General features: G+C 42.1%; 1 protein-coding gene across 1 annotated transcript in view; it reads left to right on the forward strand.

The window, feature by feature from the left end:
• Window positions 1-10,868: 10,868 nt before the first annotated feature.
• Window positions 10,869-19,848, forward strand: part of LOC145400204 (calcium-activated chloride channel regulator 1-like) — a 75,250-nt gene continuing 66,270 nt past the window's right edge. Inside the window, exons 1-2 of the mRNA XM_080272719.1 lie at window positions 10,869-10,901; window positions 11,699-11,964. Coding sequence (XP_080128845.1) covers window positions 10,869-10,901; window positions 11,699-11,964 — 299 coding nt within the window. The remainder of the gene's footprint in view (window positions 10,902-11,698; window positions 11,965-19,848) is intronic.

Genomic DNA, 19,848 nt, shown 5'->3' on the forward strand with positions numbered 1-19,848 from the left:
ACAAACATCAATATCTACTCCACCATCACCCTCATTTATTACGCGGGTGAATGAGTGAGGGTTCGGCTTCTGTTACTCGGCGCGCATCATCATCACCATAACCATCATCTTCACCATAACCATCATCTTCACCATCATCATCACCATTCACCACAAAGAAGACCGAGAGTAAGGTCAACTAAATACCTGGAGCATATCGTCATTATCCTTATTACAATCAACACCGTCATTATCACTCTTACCACCATTATGACAATTATATTCATCACTACCACCATCATTATCATCATTCCAGCACCAAGTTCCACCTAAAAACGAGTTGATGGAGTAAGGTCACATTAGAACAGCAAATGTGGTGCAGATTTTCACATAATGATAATCTTCAGCATTTTGCAGTTCAGGTCAATTTTTCGCACCTTTTTAGTCATATTCTTTTTCTGGCAACCTTACTGACACATAAAGACGTCTGTTTTTTGTTTTGTTTCGTTTCTAAAATTATTTCTGAGAATTCTGCTCAGTATTAGGTGCAGCAAATGTCATACAAAGTTCAAGGTCATTACAACGTTCAATGCAAAGAATCGCTTCTGCTACAATTCCAGGCTGAAAATAATAAGCTAAGAGAAGTGCTGGGATTTCTTCTTTCCTTCCAGCCTCTTCAGTCCTTCTTTCCTTCATTCTTTCCTCGTCCTTCTGCCTACGGGTGACTTTAAAATCCCTCTTCTGTCTTTCTTTCCTTCATTCTTTCCTCTTCCTTCTGTCTGTGGGTGACTCTACACTGAGTGACAAGCCAAATGGTTTCCTGTTCACCAGGAAATCATTTACTACGCTCGGTGGTGCCATATAACAGAATTTTGGCGCCTGGTGGTTTAGTGAGTAATTACGGTTCTCCAATCGGATTGGGCCGGTGAAGGTTTATATCCAAGGGATGGTTGGGGTTTACTGCTCAAGTAATGCCACTCAGGGATAAATGAGGCTGGTCACTCTCATCTTAAATGTCAGGACCAACTTGCCTCGGCCCGGGCTCCTACGTTCCTCATTGGACAACGTAGGATTGGATGATGAATGATTAAATGAATGGAGTAAGGTCACATTAGAACAGCAAATGTGGTTCCAAATTCACACTTTATGATAAACTTTAGCATTCTGCAGGTCAGTTCAATTGTTCGCACTTTTTTAGTCACATTCTTTTCCTGGCAATCTCACTGACACATGCTGATTTCTGTTTTCTTCTTTCTCTTCTCTTTTTCAATTATTTCTGAGATTGCGGCTCAGTATTAGGTGCAGCAAATGTCATACAAAGTTCAAGGTCATTCAATACAAAGTTCAAGGTCATTACAGCGTTCAGTGCAAAGGATCGATTCTGTTACACTTCCAGGTTGAAAATAACAAATGAGAGTTAGGAGTGCTGGGATTTGTTGTGATCACCTTCTTATTTTCAGGTCTGTAAATACATACAGACTTACACTGACAAGCGCGCACACAGACTAGATCTACTCCCCTACTCTGTTTGTGTTTGTTTGTATGTCAGGATTCTCTCTCTCTCTCTCTCTCTCTCTCTCTCTCTCTCTCTCTCTCTCTCTCTCTCTCTCTCTCTCTCTCTTTCTCTCTGGATTAGATGAGCCAGTGAATCAGCTTATTTCGGGATTTGTCAGTGTGTTAAGAGGCAAATTATCAAGGCATCGTAAACCCATAATACAGCAGAGGTCATGACCCCAGACTGCTGGAGATGAGGTCACGTAATTCCCGGGGTTGGTCATTCCCCTCAGGTCCGAAGGCGGGGAAGTGTCACGATTTCGGTTACCAGGTCATTCCCCCCTCGCGGTGAAAGAGGGCAAGGTCACGGAATTTCTCGGTACGTCAGTGGACCGAATGACGCTGAGGAAAATCACGCTACTGTCCAAATGTTATCTCTCTGTATCACGGGGGGGAACAGAGCCTTCCAGCTGTCTACAGGGGATAAAGAAAAGAAGTCTCCTTGCCACAAAACTGTCTTGCCTGAAGGAACAAGCAGTTTCCCTTTCTGGAGCAGGACGAGAAAGGAAGACCTCTTTTCTTCACCAAGTTTTCTTACGGGAGAGTGGTAGGTTATTACTATGTGGCAGGACATCCAAGAGGTGAAAATAAAGGTGTTGCCATAGTACTGTCGAGGATGAAGGAGCAGGTAATATCCCATTCTAAAGGAGAGAGGAAGATTTTAATTCTTCTTTGCTACAGACTTGCCAAGGGTGTGTAAAAAGTTGATATTTTATTTGGAGGGTTATTCAGCTACTTGTAAGGAGTTAATGATAAGGGTTTCCCTGATTTAGAACTGTTCACGCTGAAGGTTGAGACTGTTTTCCACTCTGAAGCAAAAGAAAGTTTTAGATTTCTTTTCTCATCCAAATCCTGTCAGGTGAGGGTCACAGGTTGACAGATGGTAGGGAATCTCGTTATCTGAATGAAGTGAGAGATACAGTTCTCCTGACTACGGCATTGCACTGAAGAGATCATTTTCTCAAAGAAGACACTCTCCTGCCAGTTGAACGTGATACGTTGATACTTTACATAATGAGATATTCAAATATCTCCTGGAGGTAAAAGATCCAGCTCTTCTTGCCATAACAGTGTCTAAGCTGAAGGAACATGCCATCTCCCATTCTAACGAAGGAAAAAAAAAAAGAATTTCTAATTCTCTTTCTCATCTTTCCTGTAAAATGTAGCTGGCTGATATTATTTGCTAAGACATCCAGCTATCTGCAGAAGTGAAAAATATGGGTTTCTGTGCCATAGCATTGTGTACTTTGAAGGAAGAGGTGATTTCCCATACTGGAGGAGAGGGATGGACCTAATTCTCTCTCCAGGTCACTGTCCAGGTAGGTTGAAAACTGGTGTGTCATGCAGCAGGCTAAATGACACAGGTGAATGTTTAGGCTCCTCTAGACTGAATAGAGATCATTTTCCATTTTAAACGACATGAAAAAGAAACATCTATTGCCCCTTCTCTGGGAGTGGTAGCTTGGTATTTTACTTGTTGGATTTTTTTTTCCTCAAGTCAATGGGAAGCCAAGATCACTTGCTTACCAGAAGGATACGTAAAGACTTAATATCCACAGTTACTTTCTTGTCAGAAGAGGATCTCTTTAAAGCAAAACATTGTCTTCCTTTGTCAGTAAATAATTGTCCTAGCCATGAGAAGGTTATTAATTATCTTAAATGTCAGTCCTCTAAGAAAGAAAACGTCATTCTCTTACCACGAAGAAAAAAAGTTCATGATGTGTATCCTGGACCATTTCCCTGTGGAAGAAAAGGAAGTGCAAGAATTTTCTCGTATATTATCGTATCATCTTCAAGAGAAAACTTAAGGTTTTCCTTGGTGGATCACATGTCTCTGATCTACAAGATATCGAGATTCGTCCCGTACCCATGAGAAGATGCAAATAAAATTTTACATTCGAGACCCTTCACTTGTCTGAAGAAGAATACGTATTGGCCACGCATCTCTTGCAACAATGTTCCGTCTTGTTAGGCAGGAGGGTAAATATTTTCCTTGGCAATTCATGGCTCTCAAGTTGGCAAACAAACGAGGTCATTCCCCTGACCAACTGGTGGGTGAGGAAGGGGAACTGGAGGAGGGAATGACGCCTCCTAAATCACTGTCCTGTCTGACGGGGAAGCAGCAGGTCCACTATTTTCCATGTCAGGTCGTTCCCCTCGAAGTCGGTCGTGGAAGGTGGAGGAAGGAGTCAGAGAGACAAGGGGGGGGGAGAGATGGGGAGACGTTAAGGAATAAAAACGGAGGTATGAAAAAGGAGAGGGAAGATGTGGATGTGAGGAAAGGGGCTCGAGGGGCATGAGGAAGATGGAGAAGTATAAGATGTGGAGAGGGAAGGAAAAGATAGGTATAGAGAAAGGGAAAATGAGGGGGGGGGAGGTAAATGTATAGGAGTCAGGGAGATGAGAGAAGCGTTGGAGAGAATAAGCAAGTGGATGATGGGAGGGGGATGCCAGTGGGGGGAAAATATGGGAAGATACAGAGATAGAAAGGGGCAGAAATGGAAAAGAGACGTGGAAAGGACATACAGTAGGGAAAGGAGAAAGACAGCAAGGGGAGAAAAAAGGATGAGAAAGGTGAGGAAGAGGAAGGTGAGACAAAGGAAAGAAGATGACAGATGATGTTAATGAGAATGGGGAAAGGGAGAAGAAGGAAGGAGAATGTGGAAGAGGGAAGATATTGGGGAGGGGAAGGAAATCTAGAAGATGGGAGGGGAACATGGGAAAAGGGAGAAGGGAATGGGAAGGGGTAGGAGGAATCTGAAGGCGTAAACACATCAGTCGTGGTCAGGAGGAGGGGATCAGGGCGTGGGGGGATGTGTGGAAGATGGAGAAGATGAAACTGGAAAGAAGGGAAATGAGGAAGAGAAAATGGTACGGTAGAGAGCTGGAAGAGGTAAGGTGGAGAAAAGAATGGTGGAGGATGGGGTGCGGTGGAGGAAGGGAGTTGGTGGAAGTGGAGGAAGGGATATGATAGAGGTGGAAGGAACATGGTAAAAGTGGAGGGGGATATGGTAGAAGCAGAAAGGATATGGGAGAGGTGAAAGGGATATGGTAGAAGTAGAAGGGATATGGTAGTGGTGGAAGAGATATGGTAAAGGTGGAAGAGATATGGTAAAGGTGGAAGGGATATTGTAGAGGTGGAAGGGGATATGGTTGAGGAATAAATCAGGATGGAAGAGAGAAGAGTGGAGAACGAGAGGAAAGGAAAAGAGGAGGATGAGTAGGCTTCTGGAGGGTGATGAGGGAGGCAGCTGACCTATTCGCAGCAGTTTGTTCCAGGCGAGACTTTAGGCCGTATTCTCGTCCCCTCATGAGACTTAAATAGCAGTTCTTTCTAAACATGCATTCTTGTATCTGGGACCTTGATGTATTTTAGTGTGCTACTTATGCAACCTGTGTCGATGTAAAGCAGATTCAAGTATCCTAGAAGAGGAAAATGGTGTAATATGAAAAATGTATCGTTAAGGAAGAGGTGGAAGAAAGTATGCTGAGGAAAATTATGGTACCTGTTTTATGAGAAGATGATAAGCATGATAAAGTATGATGGGAGGGGACGCGGAAAGGTGGTGAGTGGATGGAGAGGGGAAGAAACGAAGGGATGGTACGGGAATGGGAGGGGGGAAGGGGATAAGGGGAAGAAAAAGGGAGGAAGGGGAAGGGAAGAGATAACAAAAGGGGGGAGGAGATATTAGAAAGAGGAAGGGATGACGTAGATGGGAAGGGAAGGGAAGGGAACGGTAAGGGGTAGAGAGAAGGTGGGAAGACAGAAAGGGGGAAGACAGACGAAAGGGATAGTGAAGGTAGAAGATAAAGAAAGAGAAAAGACAGGGAAAAGGAGACTAGGGTATGTCAGAGGGTGAAGGCAGAAGATAAGGAGGGGGCAAGTACATGATAAGGAGAGAGAGAGAGAGAGAGAGAGAGAGAGAGAGAGAGAGAGAGAATGGGTCAAGTGAGAAAACGTGTATAGATGGGGGGAATGAGAAGGGTGAGGGGGAATTCCAGAGCTGCAAACACAAGTCAATAATCGGGGGGAGCGGGGGAGGCGATACTGAATGACGGAGGCCTTCCATTATATCCTCCCCACTCCCTCTCCCATTCCCCTTCCCCTCCTCTCCCTTGCCTCCTCCTCCTCCTCCTCCTCCTCGCCTCTCTTTGTTCATCTTATTTTTATTTACCCTTGCCTCTCCGTTTTCTCTCATCCTATTTAATTCACTAACACCGTCACTGCTCGTTTTTTATCGTCCATTTTTATCTTAATTAATATTTGTACTTTACTGTTTCCTTTCTTTATGTTCTTTCACCCAAGCCTCTTTGGTCTTGTTTTAAATGTCTGTCTTGAGTAGCCTCGCCCCGGGACCCAACGAACCTGACAAAACAACAAAGGTGCAAAGACAATTTTTTTTTTTTTGTTCTTGGTCTATTTTCTTTTTATCCTGGTGATCTTTTCTTCTCTCTCCCTTCTCTCCTCGTTTAATATTCGTCCCCCAATTCTCCGTTTATTCTTGTATATTATTTTCTCGTCTTCGTTTTCCTCTACCGTTTTTCTCTTTTCTTCTTGACATTTTTCTTTCATCCCCCTTTCATCTTGATATCTTTCCCACTCGCTTCTTCGTTCTTTTCAATTTCATTTTCTTAATTTTTATATTACTGGATCCTCGTCCTTCCGTTCGTATTATTCGACTTTATTTTTTATCGTCACCTCTCCAGCCTCTTTATTTCACGCCTTTGTTCTCCCTTTATTTATTTACCTATTTATTTATTTATTATTTACTGTATTTATTAACCGTTTTCTTTGCGTGCTGGAAAAGGAGAAACTCAGCTGAGCCTCCGCTCCTCACCTCGTCCTCTCCATTTTCTTTGGCCGGATTATCACTATCTTCATCGTCACTATAATACCTACCTTATCATCTTACTATCTTTTTATTTTTTTATTTCCTTTATCTCTTCTTTATCAGTTATCTTTTGCATTATCTTTCTAGTTACTTTATCATACTTTTTCCGTTTCTTTTTTGCAGTTTTTCACATATCAGCATTTTTTAAAATATATTTTGAAATTGCTCTATCTCCTCCAATCATCAGTTTTTTAGTAGTGCATCTCATAATGTTTTGCTCTTTTATGTGTCTCTTAACTTTCCCATAATATTCTTCTGTTATTCCTTTTTGCATTACCTTTCGTTCATAATTTCTTCTTATACTCTCATTTCTTGTATATTTCTTTTCTTAGCGATTTTTTACGTTTATCTTTATTGTTCTTTTCACCTTCTTCAGCACGAAATTTTCCACTTTTCTTTTCTTTTTTTTTTTCCCCACAAGTTTTGTTCTTTGTGTTCTACTGGTAATGTTACAGAAGGAAAAAAGCACTGTTGTCTTTTTTTCTTTTTTTTTTCCTTTTTTCCTCAGAATTATACTTCTTCCTACACTCACTGTCCTCCATTCTCATTTGTCAAGTTTCATTAATCACGTTCTAGTCTCTTTTCCGTAATTCTCTCTCTCTCTCTCTCTCTCTCTCTCTCTCTCTCTCTCTCTCATATTCTTTCTTACTGCGTTTTCAACATTTATTAGGGCATTCCTCCCTTCTCCTTCCGCAGTCCTCAACACAGAAACATTATTGTATTTTCCTGCAGTATTTCTTCTCTTCTAAAAGTAACAAACAATTTTCTTTCAATCCTGTCTCTCATAATTCCCTTCTCGTCTATTTCTTTTTTCTTATTTAATCAAGGTTCATTCAACTTTCCAGCACTCTTCGATTCTTTTCTCATCTGCTTTCTTTCTCCCCTTCTTCCCAAATTACCTCCTCTCCTCCACGCCCTCTGTTTCCTCCCCATTACGCTTCCTCCACCATTTACCAGTCCATTCCTCCCATCCTGAAAAAGAAAGAAAAAAAGTGGTTAGCAATTTCGCCGTTAGGAAGAACAGGTAATCGATCCTAATTACTGTCCTAATCACAATAATTTGGCCCAGGGATTGCCGTGATCATCGTAATACGCGATAATTGCATTTCCCGTATTGATGAATGTAATTATCGACGGGGCCTAGTTGACGTAAAAAAAAATGGTTGTCAGAATAATCGTTCTAATACTTCAAAGACCCTGACTTTTAATTCCTTTGACGTCATTAACATACAGTCACTATTCCATTATTATTACGGCAGTAATTTTACTAATATTATTACTCTAAGCGTTACCAAACACTCTTATTACTACTGGGGTTATTACTATTGATTGGATTTAGAAAACTATTTGATCATTAAAATACTACTCTCAGGCTTCCATGGTTTCTTTCTCACTAAATAAAAATGTCTTGCATTAATTGGATGAGAATACTGTAGTTTTCCTGGCCATGAGAGGGTCAATGGCAACTGGTTCACAGACTAACCTCAAGCTGAATAATAATCGTCTGGCGTTTAAAGTAAAAATAATGCAGTCAACGTTGCCCCGACCATGGAAGAAGTACATAATGATAAAAACCATTACAGGATATGTTTCTCCATTGCTTTCCTCGTCACTGCTTCTCATACATCGCCAGCTCGTTTCCATTTCTTGTGCGGAAAGATCGTTAAGTCTGTTTCTGTTTGCTTTTATGTGTACTCCTTCGCACTTCCTTTCCTCCCACAGTAACTCATTTTCAATCCTTGCTCAAATCCCTCCGCCTCCCGACTCATCCTTCCCTCCGACCATCACCCCAATCACCACAATAATTTCCACTCCTCACCCCCTCCCCTTTCCTCCCACTATTTTTTTTCCTTCAAATTTCCTTCTCAACACACCGTTCAGCCTCCCACCCCCTCATCTTACTAATTTTTACTCTCCTTCCCATTTCTTCCTCTTCCTTCTCAGCACAACATTCATATCCTCCCGTCTTCTACCCAGCCTTTCACTCTTCACTTCCTGCTCCTTTTCAACGCACCATCAAGTCTCTTCCTCCTTTTTCACACTCTTTCACTACTGTTTACACTTCCTCCTCTTCCTCTTTAAACATATCACTGTCCCTCCCCTCGTCTTATCACACTTTCACCCATCTTCCTACGTCCTGCTCCTCCTCCTCCCCTACCTTAACGCAAAACCATTTCCTCCAATCCAGTCCCTCCCCCCCATCGAAGTGAAGAACAGGGATGGGGCATGGAGGAGAGGTAAGTGTGGGACTGCTGGTGAAGGTGAAAGAGGTAGGGGAGGGGTGAGGGTGAGGTGGGAATGGGAGTGGGGCGAAGAGGAGAGGTAGGTTTGGGGGTGACAATATCGACGTGTTGGTGTTTATATCCTCACCTCGGCGACAGGCTTACCTGACACCCAACTTGACCTTGGCCGCACTTCAGTCTAATAAGTTAATAGACACTTGCTAGCATGAGGCCACACACACACACACACACACACACACACACACACACACACACACACACAATGTATAACAAAATAGCACGCAAAAATACCTTGAACACCGCCAAGCACGAACAAATACGCACAATAGGCCTATACAGAACTTTTACAGGAGAAAATTCTTGAGTACCAAACATGATGTCCTGGTAGCAGTATATGTATTTCCTATGTTACACTTTTTTTAAAATGTGGAAATAGGGAATTATCACCTAAAAATGGGTGATTACCTATTATAATTATCAGGACCAATGCACATAATTACCTTTACATCGCCAAAATAATATACATGCAAAATCCTTGTATTGTATGAACAATGACTATACTATATGCACACATAATCCAAAACAATTATATGAACTTAATAATTTTCGCAAACACAATACTTCAGAAGTTTATAAAAGTACGCTAGAAATTTTTTGGGGTAAATTTTGAAAAGTATATATATAAAGGAAAACAATGCATGGAAAATGTAAAGGCGAGTATGAACTAAAATGAAATGACTGTACACGGTTCAAGTACCAGTATTGGAAATAAATCGTTCAATACTTCCCTGTCTGCTTCCCTTCTACCCTCCCCCGCCCAGCACACACGCACACACACACACAAACACACAAACCACGTACACATAAAAATACGCACCTACTGAGGCACAGAAGCACGCACTCATAAATACACGCACCCACAGACGCACTCACACACACACTTCCAAATACCCGCTCAATAATACACACCCATAAAAGCACCCAAGTGGTATTAAAGGACGAAGTGGAATGCTGAACCATTCTAAATTCAGAACGTCCACGAATCGATGTGACTTAAGTACACTGTAACTCGCTGTGTGTGTGTGTGTGTGTGTGTGTGTGTGTGTGTGTGTGTGTGTGTGTGTGTGTGTGTGTGTGTGTGTGTGTGTGTGTGTGTGTGTGTGTGTGTGTGTGTGTGTGTGTGTGTGTGTGTGTGTGTGTGTGTGTGTGTGTGTGTGTGTGTGTGTGTGTGTACATAATACATGCCTGAGCCAGCCTGGAATGTACAGTATACTTGTCGTCGATAGCGATGATGATGACCGAGATTTTGGTGGTGGTGGTGGTAGTGGTGAAGTGGTGGTGGTGGTGGTAGTGGTGAAGTGGTGGTGGTGGTGGTAGTGGTGGTGATTTGCTAGTTACGAAGGGGATAGCAGTGGCAATGGTAGTGGTGATGGGTGCTGGCAGAGACGTCGGTAGAGATGATGGTTTTAGTAGTGACTGTAGCAGCAGTAATGTAAAAATACTGTTGCAGTTGTAAGGGGGATGGTGAAAATGATGGCAATGGCATGGAGATGGAAGTGGTAACGGTGGTAATGATAGCAGATGGGTTGTGTTTATCGTGAAGGAGGTGATGGAGATGTTAGCTATTTACCACCGCTCTCCTCATAAACATTTCCCCGTCATTACACTACATTAACTGCTTGTCTCCCCTCCCATCGTTATTTATTTTTTCTCAGTCTTCTTCATCAATGCTGTGTTATTAAGACTTCGTTTCCCTTTCTTCCATTCTCTAATATCTGTTATTCCTTCCTTCCTTACTTTTCTTCCATCTCCCAGTTTTCTACTTCACTTGCTTTTCTCCCATTTTATATTTATCATACTTTCTTAACTCCTACTATCTTATTTTTCACCTGCTTTAGTTTTTCCAACCGTCTTACTTTACCATACTGAATATTTCCCCTGACTTTCTCCGATTGTTTTCCTTTTCTCCTTCTTCACTTCTTCACGCTTCTATCCCATTCCTGTCCCTGATAAAGTGGCAGTAATTTTGGTGGTTGAAAGAGATACTATTATTAGGCTAATGGTAGTGATTATGGCAATGGCGATAGGGCGACCTTAACAATATGGACATTAACGGTGGTGTTAGCCTCTTCCTTAGGGGGGACTCTCCTTCTCTGAACTATACTATCGAGCTTCTGCAGGAATAAATATAAAGAACGCCATGATACTCAAGGTTAACTCCAACGATGGCACGGTAAGTCAAGTTCAAGGAAGGGAAGAGACTTAGTGGTAACAGCTGTGATAATGTTACTGGTAGACTACTACAATCAATAATAATGATGCTAAAGGCGACGTTGATAGTACACAAAAAAGGCACAGCAGCAGCGACGATAAGGACAACAGCATAGTACAGTAATTGTGGCTCAAGTTAGACAGGTGATTTAAAGGGTAAAGTCCATTTTCATACCACTGTTCCTGGTACTGAAAAGAGCAATGATGACAATAATTCTTAGTTTAGTGGCAAGAACAGAAAAGCAACGATGACAATGATGACTTGGCTTAGTTCAAAAAAGGGAAAGAATTTGGCGGTAATGGTGGCTCTGAATTGAAGAATGGCAGAAGATTTAGCGATGATGGTGAGATAATGAAAAGAAGAGGGAATAATAAATGACGAAAACACCATGGTTATTGTAGTTCAAGGAAAGGTAGGTGATTTAGTGGTTGTGAGTCCATTTTCTTTTCCTGTTCGTGGTATCGATGGAAGTAATGATGACTAGATAAAGAACCTAGTATCAGCAAAGGCAGTGACGACGACAGCACTGTTTAATTAAAAGAAAGCAACAGATTGAACAGCGATGGCGGTGTTTAATTTACGAATGATAGGAGATTTAGGGATGTAGGTGGTGACAATGATGATGGCAGCACAAGAAAGATTGGAAAAAAACGAGTATCAAAAATAACAATGCCAACGCTTTTTTTTTTTTTTTTTTTTTTAAGGTAAAGCAAGTGATGCAGTATGAGGTGTCCATTTTCTTTCCCCTATTGACCTAGATGATGACAGTAATAACAGTAATGGAACTAAAAGCGATGGTGATAGTTGCTTACACTAGAAAGAAGCGAGTCACAGAAATGACACAGCAACAGCATGGTAAGTCTAGGGTTATTCACGTGGAGGTAGGAGTCTCTTTCCTTAACTCTGATCGTAGTGAACATGGCAGTAAAAATGATGAGGGTACCAAAAGTGATGTTGATAGTAGCCCTCACTGGGAAGAAACGAACAACAAAAATGAAAGCTACAGTGGCATGGCATGTTCAAGGTAGGTAACTCAGTGGTAGGAGCCCATTTTTATAATCCAGCTAGTGGTGATGATAGTACCAGTGATAATGATGGGACTAAAAGTGACGTCGATAGTAGCCTAAGCTAAAATAGAAGCGAGTAACAAAAAGACCACGATAACGGCTTGGAAAGGCAGGTAGGAAGTAGCAGTAGTTTTTTCTTAACCCAGCACGCAGTGGTGATGGCAGCAATAACAATGATAGAAGTAAAGCGATGATGAGAGTAGCCTACACTGGAAATGACGCGGGTGACATCCATGGCGACAAGGACCGCAGGGTTACTGTGGTTCAAGGAAAGGTAGATGATTCAATGGCAGGAGTTCAATTTCTTAGTCCCCGTTCGTGTCCCTAGCCTATCAATACCCCAGCCCGCTTTTACCTCACTTCCGATACTCCAGCAGGCTAATGGGAGTAACGGGATGGAGGGCGGTAATGGGATGGAGGGGTGATTACGGGGGTGTGGGAAGGGAGGCGGTGTGGTGTGATGGGTGGAAAAAAAAGGAGGAGGAGTGGGGGGATTTGAACAGGAATGGATGGAAAGGAGGGAGGGGAGAGTAAAGGGAAGACAAAAAACGGTTAAGTATGGAAGGGAAAGGGAGACCAGGAGAAGGGTGAAAATGGGGGAGGGGCTGAGAAAAGTGAGGAAATTAGAGAAAAAAAGGATAAAGGGAGAGGAAAAAAGGGAGAAAAGGAGATATAAAGGAGGGAAGGGGAGAGAAAGGGGTTGGACGGCAAGAGAAGGCAGGGGAGAGAAAAGAGATGGAAGGGGAAAGAAAGATAATAAAAAGGAAGAGAGAAAAGAGAGGAGAGAAAAGGAATGAAAGGAAGAGAAAAAGGAAATGAGGGGAGAGGAAAAAGAGGGGAAAGGGACTGAAAAGGGAGGGAAGGGGAGAGGAAAGGGAAGGAAAGGGAGAGGAAAGGGAAGAAAAGGGAGAGGAAAAGGATGGAGGGAGAGGAAAAAGGAAAGGAGGGGGGAGGAACGGGAGAGAAGAGGGAAGAAAATGGATGAATGTGCAGAGAAAAGGAGGTGAGGAAGGAAATGGGAAGAAAGGAGGGAGAAATGGGAGGAAAGGGGAGAGAAAAGTGTGAAACGGGAGGCTAATGACATTAATGGGATGGGGGGCGATTACTGGGGTGATGGGATGGGAGGAAACGTGGCGTGATTGGGGTGAAAAGAGGGGGATTAGAATTAGGGGTGAGGGCACAGGGAAGGGAGGGAGGTGAGGAATGGGGAAGGTGGAGAAAAGAAGAAAAGGGAGGAAGGAAGAAAAACCAAGAAAATAAAGAGCAGGAGACAAAAACACGGGTAAGGAAGAGAGAGAAAGAGAGGAACGAAGAGGAGGACCAAAAAGGGGGAAGGTAGGGAAGAAAATGGGAATAATTATTATATCTGTCAGTAACTGAGCTACAAATATGATAAGCTCAAATTAATATCTAAATAATAATGACCTCAACTGCAACCAAGCACAACACCAAAACAAAAACACTATTATCCCCTTCTGTTCGATGACGTATACTTTATTTCTGCCATCTCTAGACGATTTTATGCAGCTCAGGACAGAATTTCGAACAGGTGGGGGGGGGGGGAGTTTCACTTAGCTTTCGTACAAGATGCCTTCCGTAAATCGCATAAAATCGTCTGGAGGTAGCAAGAATAAACTTCAAAAAAAAAAAAAAAGAATGAAAAGAAAGCGGGAGGAGGTGAAGGGAAAGGAAGATAAAGGAGAATGAGAAAGTGCAGAGGTAAAGAAGTAATGGGGGAGTCTAACCCATTAACATGATAACTTTATTCTTGCTACCATCAGACGAATTTAATAAAGCAAACGTGAAGCACAGAAAGAAAAGGTTTAAATCTATTTACATTTACTCCTGTTACGAGAGTTCTTCCTTAAACTAATCATTGCTGTCTGGAGGTAATTAAAAAAAAAAAGTATCACGGGAATGAAGGGGTAAAGAAGAAAACTGGCACACGTAATACTGTCAATACTTAGAATTTCGCGTCCATGGCCTAGACACACACATAGGACGCCATCTTGTCATTACTTTGTGGAGCATTAGGGATGACTTGCGACATTAATACGTATCATACGGCTGGGGGAGACACATTTGGCGGTCACTGCTCTGGGTCACATGTCCCTGAAAATGTATGCATGTACCTAGGTAGTCAGACACTTATATAAACACACATACAACACACATACATATAAAGGAAACACACACACACAGACACACACACAATCCCCTCCTACCCCCTACCCCCGAACACATTAACTATTGAAACCGGTGGGATACATAGGACACATAGTACCTGACTTCCGGGAATCTGACACGATCCCCAACTCCTTTAGCCTTTCTTTTCTATTGCTTTTGAGTCCGTCTTGCCTTACTAAGCCGTCACATGACCTTCACTTTGCCGGCGTATGGATAAATTAAGTGGGAGGGAAGAGGAATGAGCTTAATCTCTAAATTCGCTAATGTGTTGTTCATTATTATTCTTGCTGACTTCGGACGACTTAGTTCGCGCAAGGAAAGATCTTTTGTACCGTAATGAAGGAGTAATGAAAGGTGCTTGTAACCGTGCGAGTAAAATAGTTCCTCAAAAAGAAGCTAAACGGCCTGGCGCTTCCGAAAACAAACGATACCCGACTGAAGAGATTAACCTTTGTATTACGTTGCATAAAATCGTTCCTATGTAGCATAAACTCGTCTGGAAGTAGTAAGACAATAAAAATGATCATACTGAGCGTGACTGGACACTGCTTATGCACTTCTCTCCAGTGAAGCCTTCCTTAATACTGAATAAAATCGCCTGTAACAAAGAAAAATACAGTAAAAAAAAAAAAAGCGCCATTGCAGTATCAGATCGTAAGAAAAATATGTTGATATAACTTAAACTTTTTTTTTTTCCATTGTGCACCTTCCCCAGTCGTTTAGTTTATCCATTTATTATTATAAAATCCTCACACCTGCCTGCATTTTAACCCTTTGCTGGCCGTGTCTCGTTTGGCATCTCATTCTAGCAAACATCAGGTGATTTTATTCAGCTGTCATAAACACTGAGAGTGTTAATACCGACACCCCATCCCTTCCATGGTCGAGACAACTCAAGTACGGTACTCCAGTTAAAGCCAGACGAATTAAGTCAGCTGAAAGTGAGTCACAGAAGCTAGAATGCTTGGTCTGTACGGTGAATTAAAAAAATGCAATTTATCTCGAAAAGTGGGACAAAAGGTTAGCGGGTGGTGTGGCCTTTGGCGAACCGGAAGGTCAGTGGAGCGACCTTCCAAATATACAGCACACGAACACTGCAACTTCAGAACACGGCAGGGGGTAGTGAGCGGGAGGGGGGAACGGTGAGGGGATGGAGTGCAAAGAGGGAGTGCAAATGGAAGGGGGGAGGAGTCTGGAGTTAGGAACACAAGGGAGTAGGAGGGGTGAGATATGTCAGTGAATTTATTGCCAGGGATTTACTTCTTTAAGGTATAATTAAACCTTATAAACCAAGGACTCTTCGTAAGCCAAATAAACTCATCCAACGATGGCCAAAACGAGAGAAAAGGGATGTGTTCCGACTGAGGAGCTATGGGAAGGTCTGAAGGAGGCTGTTTCTCATAGCCCGTTTAATCTGGTGACATCATTTCCAGGTTTGTTATGTTCCTGTCATACGACTTCATTCAATTTTGGAGTGTTTTCTCGTGCTGAATGGCTCAATGAACGTTATATCTAGTCCTTCCAGTTCGAAAACACTCTTAAATTACAAAAGAAATCGTACATAGATAACACAATAGATATTACGATTATACGTCACTGGATGAAAGGGTTTTTATACAAAGTTCTTACGGTGCAACGTGATCATCATAACACGTCCTTGGCCTTTTATAACACTCCTGTGACCTTTACGAATCCTCCATATTGGAACAGTCAGACACGGTTGTTGTTTGTGTTGATCGACTTCGGTCTGTCTGGCAGACCGGATCCATCAACCGCAGGCAAGCAACAACCCCTGCAGGGTCGTCCCGAGCAGTGAACCGATTTCCCATTCCAGTTGACAGTGTCCCGCAATAGCGAGGCGCTGGAAAAAGTGTGGATGTTTGGTTCCTGTATGGATGCCGCATTTGCGACTTGACACCACGTTTGCAGGGGCACCATTGCAGGTTTCACATCACCCCGTTATATGGATATATGTTTACCACCCAGCGTTGTAAATGGCTTCCTGGGTTGCAGGAAAACATTTGGCTTTTCACTCAGTGTAGCGCAACATGAAGTGGAAAGAAGAGTACTAAAAAGTGACTGGAAGGAAAGGGAGAAGTAAGAAGAGAGAAGGCCAGACAAAGAAACACTATGATACAGGTGAGGGAAGAAGTATGCAGCACTACATGAAGCGAGTGAATGATGGTCACCACCACCTACCACCTAGTCCGACACGGTGAGGAGATAAACATCAGTAATTTAAAAGCGGTAAATGAGTACATATTCCGTTACACATCGTTATCTTCATGAATGTGTATGTAATCATGTGTTATTACTTCCACCATGATTCACTCGTTACTCTCTCAGCTTAATTAGTTTCTAGCTTAATTACTGCACAACACGTCACAGCATAGCGTTCTAAAAGCCGTAATCAAGGCAGCATAGGAAGTTTCGTAGCACCTCATCCTCAGCGGTTTATTTTGCATATTACATTCTGACCTTCACTTGCATTTTATATATATATATATATATATATATATATATATATATATATAATTTTAATATCGACATACAGGCTGCATCAGAAACATAAAAGAGATATTAAGATATAATGTGTAATTTAAATCGCTAAGGAATATAATTTCTCTCTCTCTCTCTCTCTCCGAAAATTCTAGGTTCGTATTCATTGTGGTATCCACATGATCTTTTACTTAAACCATTAGAGATTAGATGAAGCCCGTTGTGTCATACTGCAGGCCGACAAATCTGTACACATAAACGAACACTCTTAGCAGCAAGCTGGTTAAGGCTACCAGATTAGTAACCAAACAACCTGTATAGCTTCTAGCAAGTAGCAAAGGCCAAAGACCCTCAGGCGAGCAGTATCTCTCTGAATAGTGATCTCATATCAGTGACTGAAAGTAGCCCCGACGTGGTTATTTAATGGTGCCTTATTTCTATGTCTAGGTAAAGAAATGAAGCTTCTTTTTTTCACTCTAGAGAATATGTTGTGATATAAATTTTGAAAAGAAATGGTGAAAATACTGACACCTTTATCACCCCCGGAAAGAGAATTAACCACTGGGCCAAAAACGCACACTGGCCACATCAGAGCACTCAGGCAGCGGGGTCATGTGACAGAAAAAGCAACTATGTTTTCCAAGACACGCAACGCTCCATAGTGAAGGAGTATGAAAACTGCTTGGAGTAAAAGAAAGATTATTAAGCGGATTATCATTTTGCTTCCTACTGAGATCTAAAAAAAATATGTATTCAAAGAGAGACGGAATAGTTTGATAATTACCGTACTTTACTTAATAGCAGAAGTAACCAAGGAAGTGGGTTAATATTCTGGCTGAACTAGTGACTGATTACGCAATTTCTGCTCAAAATGTCACAGGTCAGAGGCAGAGCACTCAACAGAGGAGTCCAACGGCACAAAATACATATAGCCTACATATTTTTTTTTTTTTTACACGGCACGCAAACACTACACTGGATGGGCATGTGGGTCTCATTTTTATTGCAACAGCCAGATCATTTTGCTCATCTTAAGAGTTGTCCTGTAGCTCAAGGATTAGAAATTGTCCCCATTTAATTCGATGCCGTCATTTTATATTTCATTCTCACTATCACCGGATGATTTTAATTAGCTGAAGAGAAATTCGTCGAGCTTCCTCTTACATCCGCTTCTACTGTTTCATGGAAGTGTGACAGAAATTTCATCAGGTGAGTGGCGTGGCACTAGAAAGCAGCGTGATACCACCAACTCAGGGGACAAGTTCAACCCAGGAAGCAAAATGTGTTTGAATATGCAATCGACAACATAAATTTTTAAGTTTTCAGGAATGATATGAGCCTTCCAGTCTTTTATATGCAACACTTTTACTCTAAATCAATCAATGGATAGTAATTATATATAGTTATTTAAAGCATTCCTATCATCTCTTGGCCATACAATGTTACCAGATCACGGGGTCATATGATACACAGTGAACCTGATGCAAATTTCTGCTGTTAACTTGACATGCATATCAAGATCACAATGACGGAATTCCATCGCGTCTGACGCCACTCTTCCTGATATATTCCACTTGACAGGCGACCAGGTTTGACAAGTGTAAAAAAGCGTGTAATCTAGAACAGACCTGTGAAAAGTTTGGGAATTGTTAAATCCTCTTTGTCTTCATCACTCATTCTTTTCCTTGTTCCCTTCCCCCTTTCATCCTTTCAGTATTCCTTCTCCTCTCTCTCTCTCTCTCTCTCTCTCACATTCCACATTCTCTGCTCTCCTCTCCTTCCCCTCCACTTTCCAACCCTGTACTTACTTCTCTCCTCTCCTTCCAAAGTCTCCACTTACCCTTTTCCTCTCCTTCTCTCATCTCTTCCTTCAGCTTTTCTTCCCCTTTCTTCCTTTTCCTTTCTCCTTTCTCTCCCACCCCTCCCCTCCAGACCTTCTCTTTCCTCCTTACCTCTTTCCCACTCCTCCCCCACTTTGTCTGTGTGTATCATTTGTTCTGCTATAAGCCTTGGTGTGTAAGATGTATGATGTACTGGGTGCATAAGAATCTTTTTAGTTTCATGGCATTTTTATACTCTCGGTGTGTGTGTGTGTGTGTGTGTGTGTGTGTGTGTGTGTGTGTGTGTGTGTGTGTGTGTGTGTGTGTGTGTGTGTGTGTGTGTGTGTGTGTGTGTGTGTGTGTGTGTGTGTGTGTGTGTGTGTGTGTGTGTGTGTGTGTGTGTGTGTGTGTGTGTGTGTGTGTGTGTGTGTGTGTGTGTGTGTGCAATTTCATTTTGTGTATTAGGTGGCAGTTACACTATGGTGCCAGTTAGCAGACTGATGCATCGGTGGTATTTCTCATAGCATCTTACGGTCCAGAAAAAAAAAAACACGAATATTTTTTATCGTGTTTCCGTCTACAGTCTCTAAGTGGTTAAGATTAGCGTCTTTATAGTTTTTTAGCTCATAATTTGCAAGCAGCTTCCCTTCACCGTGTGCATGTAAGCTTGACCTGCAGTTCTGAGTGTCGTTCCTCACTGCAGTCAGCTTACGAATGTCTTTAATTGGTGGCAAATCTCAGGACTTTATTTTGTATGCTGTGTAGCTGCAGAATTCATGGTTTGGAGGGCATGTGGGTTGGAAATAGAGTCATGCGGGATCGAGCTCATCACTGTTTTCGATTATTATTATTATTATTATTATTACTATTATTATTATTATTAAAGAGCCAAAATCATCCGTTGGAGGTGAAATCTCTGCCCCCTTGACTGATGTGTTGGAGAATCGCGCCACGCGAGGTCACTGTGTCATCTAATATTTATGGATTTCTTTGCGTGGCACTATGTTTTCTTCTGTCTGCATGCTCAGGTTTTGTTGGGAGCAATTAAGGTGTATATTTTAATTACATTCCTTTAAATGCTTCATCTGTATTTTTTGTCATCTCCTTCTCCCATCTCTTCTTCTTCCCCCCTCTTCTGACCACCATTCCTTGGTCTCTATTGTCCTCCTTCCCCTTCTTTTCTCCCCCCTACTCTCCCATCTTCATAGTTCTCTCCTCCCCTACCCCCTCCTCCCAGCGCAGTCTATCCACTTTTTTCTCGCCCCTCCTCTCAGCACAATCTATCCCTCGCTTATCCCCCCCTTCTTCCTGCCCCTTCTTTCCCCTCCTCCCACC

This window comes from Coenobita brevimanus, chromosome 51, assembly GCF_032717465.1.
Source record: "Coenobita brevimanus isolate Jiangsu-jjx chromosome 51, ASM3271746v2, whole genome shotgun sequence".
Classification (NCBI taxonomy): domain Eukaryota; kingdom Metazoa; phylum Arthropoda; class Malacostraca; order Decapoda; family Coenobitidae; genus Coenobita; species Coenobita brevimanus.